Here is a 10,381-nt window from a genome sequence, read left to right as displayed (position 1 = left end):
AGTTTTTAAACTTATGTAACAAGTTATTTTTATTTTTGAGGCACTAAGGCAATAAGCAACTTGGTAATAAATGTTCCACAAATTAATAAATTTTAGAAATATTTTTAAGCAAGCTCAGGAAAATATTGAGGGAAAAAACCTTAACGTTAATAATTAAGACAAATTATTATTACAAATTATCAGGTAATTTTCTTGTAGTTTTTACTAATTTCGCTGCTCATTACCATCTTCCCATATTTTTACGTAGTGTCATATGAGACGGATTTATTGTCAAAAACAGCGATTCAGCAAACAGCTTTGTCTGTGATTTTGACACTTAAACTTCCTTTAACTTCCTTTGAACTCAAACAGCTCGTGTCTGGACGAACATCAAAGTTTAGGAGGAGATAACGATGCGATGCACGGCGGGACGGGACAGAGCGCGCCGATGCAGATATAACCTCCATCTGATGGGCTTCGTCTCGTTATACTTCACCTCTCAGCTCTCTTTCTGTTTGGAGCTCACTCACTTTTCTGTAAACACTGTATTAAGTTTGATAAGTATAAATAAAACATATCTAAAACCACATATCTATTATGGGTGGTTATATAATAAATAAAAACAGCGTGAAGCTGCATTCACAAACACTCTGCATCTGCGTCGCCTTGTCAAGCAGCCCTCATGTCATGCCGGCGTGCCGCAGAGCCTCCAGCCCTCCTCTTCCTCCCTCTGCACCCCCTCTGCTCCGTCAACAGCAGCGATCAGCCGGCCGATAGCAGCCAAGAGAGGCACAAACAGAGGAAAGACCAGCTGGACTCCTTTGGTGCAAAATTAGTTTCAGCGATGGCACCAGTAAGCGTGTAATTTCATGTAACTATAGGGACTCTTTTTACGTGCTTTTCATTCTTCATTCTTTGATCATTTTGGCTGTGTTCGTGCAGATGGCATACATTTTGGCAAGATTGTGTATTTTTGTTTAATTTTTGAAGTTTTAGCTCAGCTCCTACAATAAGTTTGAAACACACTGGAAACTAAAAAAAAGTTTAAAAAACCTTAAAAAAAATGTAAAAAGTGCCATTCAAAGTGCAGTTTTTGATCCCACAGGATTGGGCATATTTTATTTGGCACATGAAGAAAATGCATTCATTTCCAATTGGTGCACTGTCACAATTAATGTTGCTGCTAATCACTGACATATCCCAGACTGTCATCATCAAAAAAAAAACTACTTTGCATGTAGTATATCTAAAAACACAGTGGCATCATGACAAAAACCTGGCATTTACAGGGTTAAAATTCTGAATATTAATGAATATTTGATATTTATGATTAGGACTGATGATAGTTTAAAAAAAACTCAAGAAAGGAGAAAATAATATTATTAATAAGCGCATTTTGAGTGCAGAGTGATACAAGTGTGGGACCTTACGGTTAAAGGGATAGTTTGGATTATTTGAAATTGGTGTGTATGAGGTATTTAGTGTTTTACACGTCGGTTTTAAGCCACAAACTGCCATCTTTGAGTCTGTGTGTGTGTGTGTGTGTGTGTGTGTGTGTGTGTGTGTGTGATCAGCGTCAGAATAAGGGCCTACTGTTCTCTGTCCGCCTGTCTCGTGTTTCTTTACGTAGAGTCCGATCTGCGCCTGCAGCACACTCTCCTGTTTCCCTCCCAGCAGGGACACTATTCATTATTCACAGTGTCAGGTTCCCTCTCCGACACCACACACACTCACGGCGCCGCCACAAAAATGTCCACAGCTGCATATTTGCACACCACACACACACTCTGATCCCACATATGTTGTCTCTCACTTTCAATATTTCAGTCACCACCAGCAGTGCAGCAAGTATTTCGATCACTTTCTTAGGTAAAAGTACTAATACCACACGGTCCAAACTGAAAACCCTAATATTCTTGAGCGATTTCAACAATGTTTTTAAACCTTTAACACCTGGGTAAACATCTGTTTTCTGGTGCAACATTCAGATGCTTTAACCAGCGTTTAAATCTCTGAAACCAGAGAAAATTGTTTTTATTTCTTTCAAAAACCACAGAAAAAAACCATAACCAGCTACTTGGCGATAAATATCCCGCAAACTGCTTAAAAAAATTAAATTAAATTTTTTTAAAAAAGTAAGAGGAGACAGAGATATAATCTGAAAATTTGCTTGGGGGATTATTATTTATCCAAAAAAAAAAAAAAGTGGGAAAAATGTCCAGGAAACCTTATTTGCAGTTCTCTTAATCATTTATTTAAAATTATGCTACAGAAAAAAATTAATTTTTTAACATTTTCTTGAGGTCATTTTCTTGCATTTTGATTGTTTCTTTTTTTTTTTTCCTTTTGCTTATTTTCAGGTAATTTTCCTGTAAGTTTTTATGAATTACTGTCTAATTTTTGGGCATTTTTTTTGTAAGTTGTCACCTTATATTTTTAAAATATTAAACAGGAAAAGCAGCAGATCTGCACATTTGTGAGGCCTGAACCATGAAATCCTTTTTGCATGAAAAAACAAACGAATATAAAAATATTCACCATTTAATTTCCCGTTTATAGACTCCAATTGTTTCACTTCAACATTTTCACTTTTGTACGGAAAAATCTTAATTTTTAAAATAACTGTCAGATAAATGTAGTGCGACAGAGGTATGAGATGGCATACGAGGAAAATACTCAAGTACAAGTACATCAAATTTGTACTGAAGTGCAGTACTTGAGTAAATGAGTTACTGTATAAACCATGTGGCGGAGGTCACTGACCGTGGAAGTAACTCTTGACCTTGAGGTATCCCACACTGAGCCGGAGCACCGACAGTTTGTCCAGGCGACCTCTGACCTCCTGGGAGAACGGCAGCATGTCGGTGAGTCGGTCCAGTTCGCCGTTCAGACGGTCCCGGTGGCGTTTGGACGGATTGGTCTTCACAGGCGGAGGCTTCACGCTGAAACAACACAAAGAGTTGTCGAGTGATTTTTTTTCCCTGCTAAAACACGTTTTCGCTTCTCGAAAATCGACGAGTGTGGGAGTTTTTTTGGTACCAGGTAGGTTTTCATATCCTGTACGTGGATGTAAGAGATACTGACGCTCTGACTGTTCCTGCTCATGAAAACAATACGCCTGTTTGAAAAAACTCCACTGTTTGAATTTCTGAGAGACGCTGCTGCGGGTTGCTGCCCAAATAAACTGAGAACCACATCAAACAAAGCGTCGAGAGGCCGAGAGCGTGGCTCATACTTCTGTTATTACACGACTGGAAAACACTCCGAGTTTCAGCATTTAGCACGCTCACTCACGTTAGTCTGTGTGTACAAGAAACACCCGAAATATTAGATTTACTCATTATTGAAACCACAAAGTTAAGTGGAAGAAGCGGAAAATTTTATGTACTTGCCGCCACTTTTTACTCCACTGCTAACAGAGACGGAGTTCATTAAATGTGATGTTTTTCGTGGAGATTGGATACATTTTGAAAGAGATTGTGTATTTTTGTTAATATTTGAATTTCAGCTCCTACAATAAGTCTAAAATACACTGTGGAAACTAAATAGTTACATTCAGACTGTTCAGGTCAAAAAATGCTCCATTGAAACCCATTCAAACTGACATTTTTGATCCCACAGCCATCAGAGCAGAAAAACAGGACTTGTATTATTTCTGGGTGTCATTTTGTCATTTTGACTATTTTCCACCTGATGAGGTCATTTTGACCATATTTGGCATATGGAGGAAATACATGCTGTTTCCACGAGGAGACCTGTGACAATATCACAGTTCATCCGACAGCCGTTTAAATATTTCAGTCTGGATTAAAAATGTTGGAGCGACGCCTGCTGAAGCTAACACGGCTAAAAACAGAACATATTCGGAGCAGAGCAGCCAAAAACAGAGTTACGTCATGATTTTGAGATGACTGTTGATCTTCCACCTGGCCTGCACCGTTATTACTACAAATTACCACAATGTAATTCCTCTCCGACGTGTCGGGACACGCAGCGGCCCCGTGAGCCATTCCTGCCTGACTGAACGCAGATCTGAGGGCAGAGATGGAGGGAAGAGGAGAGGCAACGAGGCAGGCGAGAGAAAACACCAGAGACGAAAACATCAGAGCGGAGAGAAAATTTAGATCTGAGAAATGTTATGATTTTATATTTAAAAATACCCACACGTATATATTTTACTCTGTTGGAAACACTTTGTTGCAGCTCAAAGTTTGGACCTTGCAGAAACATGTTTTTAGAGACAGAAACAAGTCACAAGTCATAAGTAAAGTCTCAAAATTTTGCACTCAAAAAGAAAAAAATCTGAGTTTTAAACTTGAATTTGGGTCCTAAACAAGTCACAATGCACCAAAAATGTTATGCCATTTTAAAACAAAGTATTTTTTCTAGACTACCACAGAGTTTTTGTGCCAAAACAAAATAATCTTTAAAGTATTTTTTTCCAACTGGCGCTCAGTAATGTAATTTTAATTCTTCATGGTTCTCACCTGCGACTTGACTGGATGCTGTCATTTCGGGACAATTAGTGTTCAAGTCCGAGTCAAGCTTTTTGATTTCTTTTTTTAAAAATGTATAAAAATGCAATTAGCATGTTAGCAAGGGATGTCCCATAAATTAAGAGAAATGAGGACAAGGTGACAAGATTTTTTTTTTTTTTTTTTTTTTTTTTAAATCTTGAAAAAAATCTTGAAAAAAATTAAATAAATATGCATATATATATAGTTTACCTTTTTTTGCTTAATTTCAGTAAATTTTCTCATATTTCATTACACATGTTACAAAAATGTCAAGAAAACTATATTTACATTTACATATTTATAATTTTAAATACTTACAAATATAATTTATATAATTATAAATATTACAATAATACAACAATATAAAATATATTATAGTAGTAATTATTAACTTTTTATAAACATTTTTTTTTTTGTTTACCTTTTTTTTGGCCAAAATTTCAGTTAATTTTCTCCTAATTTGTAAACCATGTTACTGTCACAAATCAAGCCAATTTGCTCAAGTTTCAAAGGGTTAAAAAACAGAACTTCCAGCACTGCCACAAAAGTACACAAAATATCTCAAATTGGCAACTCCTCAATGAGTAATGTTGCAGTATATTTTTGCATACTTGTATGGCCTGTAAGTGTGATTCTGAATACAGGACTTCACCTGTAAGAGTACTTATACACTATGGTATCGATGTGTTTTGAGTAAGTAAAAGTATTTCTCCCACCATCACCTGCTTGACCTTATCTGGCCTTGACGTCATCACCTTCGCGTGACACTTGCTGCAGGTGGACTACCTGCCCCCCCGTCCCGGAAATCATAAATCACCAAAATAAAACGACCTGAATGACTGCTGTCTCGGTGGATACACGAGGGTGAGTGTAAAATTGGCATAATAATTATAATTACGCGGTAATTATGACAGTGGTGATGGCTTATTGATCAAACCGCAATGACCCGTAATAACCCCGCCAACGGTGCACAGTTCAGGCCTGTTTCATAGCCCGAGGAGAGACACAAAAAAAACAACATTTTTAATGTCCAAAACTGACCTTTTCTGAACGGGTTTCTTCCTCCTCTTCACCGCGTACACCCCTCTGTCCCCCGGCATGGTGCTGCTCCAGTTTCCTCCTCAATTTTCTCCTGACATTCACTTCAAAATTTTAAAAAAAGGCATAAAAAGTTTGGTTTTCTTTAGCGTCCAGACACACCCTGTATGTTTACCTCCACCAAAGCTCCTTTAAAAAACAGGTGATTTCACTAAAACGCGGCTCAGTCGGACACGGGACTGAAATAATCCAGATTCATGGAGTCTGGCAGCATTTTTTGGAGACGCTGTGTCTGTCGGAGACTCGTTTGAAGAGTCACAAACTTTTCAAAGGAAGTTCAAAACACACACACCAGACAGTCCTCCTGTGTGTCTGCCCCCGCTGCAGCCAATCAGAGCCTCCGTAACATCCGCGCAGCTTTGCGTCGACGCCTCTGATTGGTCAAAACTTCTCCTTTGTTTCTCAACTGTAAAAACACAAACTGTACATGAAAAAAGTACTTTTTTTTAATTGTGGGTTGTTAAAAAAAAGTTGTTTCTTTCAAGTTCAGATTTAAAGTTATAGTGGCAGCAGCAGCAACACTTTCCATCGACATAGTCTTGTTTTTCAAGGTTAAGATTTTTTTTTTTTACCTGAAATCGTGACTCCATCCAGTGGAGGTTAAAGTCATCACAGGTTAACTGCTGGTAAATAAAATAAAATACAATTCTGGCATTTTTAGACCTTGTGTATCTATTAATTTGCACTGCTCCTTTTTAAATAAACTGAACCTAAACCTAAACCTAATAAAATAAAATAAAACAAAACAAAATAAAAATATAATATAATGTTAAAAATAAAAAAAAATTGGCATTTTTATACCTTGTGTATTTTCTAATTTGTACTATCCCCTTTTAAATACACTTAATCTATTCCTTAAAAAAAAAATTAGAAAGAATAACAATAATAAGATTAGGCAACAATAAAATAACATGATATTTAAACAAAACATAACAAAGTAAAAAAAATCTAATAAAGCAAAATCAATTAAACACAAAAAATAAAGATTATATAATAAAATAAGACAAGATAACATAAAACAAAACAAACTGAGGCAAAATAAAATAAAAATAAACCGCAGGGAAAAAAAAACAAAATAACAAACTAAAATCAAAGTAAAACAAAACAAAATAAAAACAGTAAAATAAATTAAAGCAAAATGAAAAAAAAATTAAATACAATAAAGCAAAGAAAAGTCACATAAAGCAATACGAAGTAAAGTAAAATAATACAAATTACAAAACCCCCAAAGTGAAGTAAAATAAAAATAAAGTAGAAAAATATAACTAAATATCATAAAACAAATTTTAAAAAAGCAAGTCTTATGCAGATTTTTAATCACCAAATATTATTAAAAATGCCCGAAATACATAATTTTTTATAAATCTGAATCAGTAATCTAAAATAAAAAATAAAGAGACCAGATTTATTGCATAATACACATTTTGTACTACAGAACTACAGATTCTCATACAGAAAGTACCTCAATCATGATTAAAAAAAAAAAAAAAATTCAACAAAGGTAATAACCACTGCTTTTACAGTTTAGGGTCAGAAAAAAGACATTTATGTTCACAGCTACACCGTTGTATTAAGATATGATTGATTGTTTTATGATTGATTATAAAAACATAACTGGAATGTGATCAAAAATCAAAACAGCAGAGACTTTGGTTTCTCCCAGGGGAACTCCTCTCGGCCAAAGTGACCGTAGCAGGCGGTGGCTTGGTAAATCGGCCGCTTCAGACCCAGCTCTCTGCAAAATAAATCAACATTACACTGGTATTATTATTCTTTAATTATTTATTTAATGTTCATTTAAAAGGGACATAGCACATTAATGCTTATCTGTAAAAAATAGTAATGTAAATATGCTGAAGGTGGCAGGATTGGTAATTTACATCCCTATGGATGGCAGGTAACAGACAATAAAAAATGAATTAATTAAAAAATAAATTAATAAATAAAAACAAAACAATTCATTCAATAGATGATTTATTTTATTCATACAAAAAATAATGCAACAATACATACATATATTTACATAAAAACACTAGAAATATGATGAGCTGATAAAAAAAACTCCACATACTTGACGATGACTCCAGGTCTCAGGTCAAAGTTCTTCTGGACGATCTGCAGCAGCTCGTCTTCGTCCCTGTTCGACGAGCCGTAGTGAAACACTGAGACGGAGAGCGGGTGGCTCACTCCGATCGCGTAGTAGAGATCTGAGGACGTCAATACTTTCAGTCATTATTGATCAGCTATCAAGAATATTTCCAATCTCACAGACAGATTTCAAGATTATCAAGAAGTGTCAGTGTTTGATTTGACTTGTGTACTTATTTGGTCACAAGGGTCTTAAAAATGTTACCTAAAATTCTCAAACTTAAATTAGGTTTTGCATCAAGGCCTTTGTTTCTAATTCAAGACACTTGGCTTGATTTCTTTTAAAAAACTCAACATTAAATAGCCCAGAAATATGCAAGAAATTAGTTTAATAATGACAAGAAAAATACCTGAAAATAGGCAAAAGAAAAAAAAGAAAGAATCATAATAAAAGGATAACAATAATAATAATAATAATAATAATAATAATAATAATAATAATAATAATAGCTTGGATTCATATAGTCCCAAAAAATTTATTATTATTATTATTATTATTATTATTATTATTATTATCCTTTTATTATGATTCTTTCTTTTTTTCTTTTGCCTATTTTCAGGTATTTTTCTTGTCATTATTAAACTAATTTCTTGCATATTTCTGGGCTATTTAATGTTGAGTTTTTTAAAAGAAATCAAGCCAAGTGTCTTGGATTAGAAACAAAGGCCTTGATGCAAAACCTAATTTAAGTTTGAGAATTTTAGGTAACATTTTTAAGACCCTTGTGACCAAATAAGTACACAAGTCAAATCAAACACTGACGCTTCTTGATAATCTTGAAATCTGTCTGTGAGATTGGAAATATTCCTGATAGCTGATCAATAATGACTGAAAGTATTGACGTCCTCAGATCTCCTACGCGATCGGAGTGAGCCACCCGCTCTCCGTCTCAGTGTTTCACTACGGCTCGTCGAACAGGGACGAAGACGAGCTGCTGCAGATCGTCCAGAAGAACTTTGACCTGAGACCTGGAGTCATCGTCAAGTATGTGGAGTTTTTTTATCAGCTCATCATATTTCTAGTGTTTTTATGTAAATATATGTATGTATTGTTGCATTATTTTTTGTATGAATAAAATAAATCATCTATTGAATGAATTGTTTTGTTTTTTATTTATTAATTTATTTTTTAATTAATTCATTTTTTATTGTCTGTTACCTGCCATCCATAGGGATGTAAATTACCAATCCTGCCACCTTCAGCATATTTACATTACTATTTTTTACAGATAAGCATTAATGTGCTATGTCCCTTTTAAATGAACATTAAATAAATAATTAAAGAATAATAATACCAGTGTAATGTTGATTTATTTTGCAGAGAGCTGGGTCTGAAGCGGCCGATTTACCAAGCCACCGCCTGCTACGGTCACTTTGGCCGAGAGGAGTTCCCCTGGGAGAAACCAAAGTCTCTGCTGTTTTGATTTTTGATCACATTCCAGTTATGTTTTTTATAATCAATCATAAAACAATCAATCATATCTTAATACAACGGTGTAGCTGTGAACATAAATGTCTTTTTTCTGACCCTAAACTGTAAAAGCAGTGGTTATTACCTTTGTTGATTTTTTTTTTTTTTTTTTTTGAATCATGATTGAGGTACTTTCTGTATGAGAATCTGTAGTTCTGTAGTACAAAATGTATTATGCAATAAATCTGGTCTCTTTATTTTTTATTTTAGATTACTGATTCAGATTTATAAAAAATTATGTATTTCGGGCATTTTTAATAATATTTGGTGATTAAAAATCTGCATAAGACTTGCTTTTTTAAAATTTGTTTTATGATATTTAGTTATATTTTTCTACTTTATTTTTATTTTACTTCACTTTGGGGGTTTTGTAATTTGTATTATTTTACTTTACTTCGTATTGCTTTATGTGACTTTTCTTTGCTTTATTGTATTTAATTTTTTTTTTTTTTCATTTTGCTTTAATTTATTTTACTGTTTTTTTTTATTTTGTTTTGTTTTACTTTGATTTTAGTTTGTTATTTTGTTTTTTTTTTCCCTGCGGTTTTTTTTTTTTATTTTATTTTGCCTCAGTTTGTTTTGTTTTATGTTATCTTGTCTTATTTTATTATATAATCTTTATTTTTTGTGTTTAATTGATTTTGCTTTATTAGATTTTATTTTACTTTGTTATGTTTTTGTTTAAATATCATGTTATTTTATTGTTGCCTAATCTTATTATTGTTATTCTTTCTAATTTTTTTTTTTAAGGAATAGATTAAGTGTATTTAAAAGGGGATAGTACAAATTAGAAAATACACAAGGTATAAAAATGCCAGAATTTTTTTATTTTTAACATTATATTATATTTTTATTTTGTTTTGTTTTATTTTATTTTATTAGGTTTAGGTTTAGGTTCAGTTTATTTAAAAAAGGAGCAGTGCAAATTAATAGATACACAAGGTCTAAAAATGCCAGAATTGTATTTTATTTTATTTACCAGCAGTTAACCTGTGATGACTTTAACCTCCACAGGATGGAGTCACGATTTCAGGTAAAAAAAAAAAAAATCTTAACCTTGAAAAACAAGACTATGTCGATGGAAAGTGTTGCTGCTGCTGCCACTATAACTTTAAATCTGAACTTGAAAGAAACAACTTTTTTTTAACAACCCACAATTAAAAAAAAG

At 33.6% G+C, this 10,381-nt stretch overlaps 1 protein-coding gene across 1 annotated transcript; it reads right to left on the bottom strand.

Annotated features, from left to right (window-relative positions):
* Positions 1–664: 664 nt before the first annotated feature.
* LOC121960141 (aryl hydrocarbon receptor-like) lies at positions 665–5,834 on the bottom strand. Its single transcript, XM_042509744.1, has 3 exons — positions 5,538–5,834; positions 2,743–2,921; positions 665–798 (listed from the first exon to the last, which is right to left on the bottom strand). Exons 1-3 carry the CDS (start codon positions 5,594–5,596, stop codon positions 665–667), a joined length of 372 nt encoding a protein of 123 aa, XP_042365678.1. The 5' UTR covers positions 5,597–5,834.
* Positions 5,835–10,381: the final 4,547 nt, after the last annotated feature.

The sequence above is a fragment of the Plectropomus leopardus genome, chromosome 20, assembly GCF_008729295.1.
Source record: "Plectropomus leopardus isolate mb chromosome 20, YSFRI_Pleo_2.0, whole genome shotgun sequence".
In the NCBI taxonomy this organism is placed as follows: domain Eukaryota; kingdom Metazoa; phylum Chordata; class Actinopteri; order Perciformes; family Serranidae; genus Plectropomus; species Plectropomus leopardus.
The sequence above is the reverse complement of the archived record's forward strand: the minus strand, read 5'-3'. Positions and strand labels throughout refer to the sequence as shown.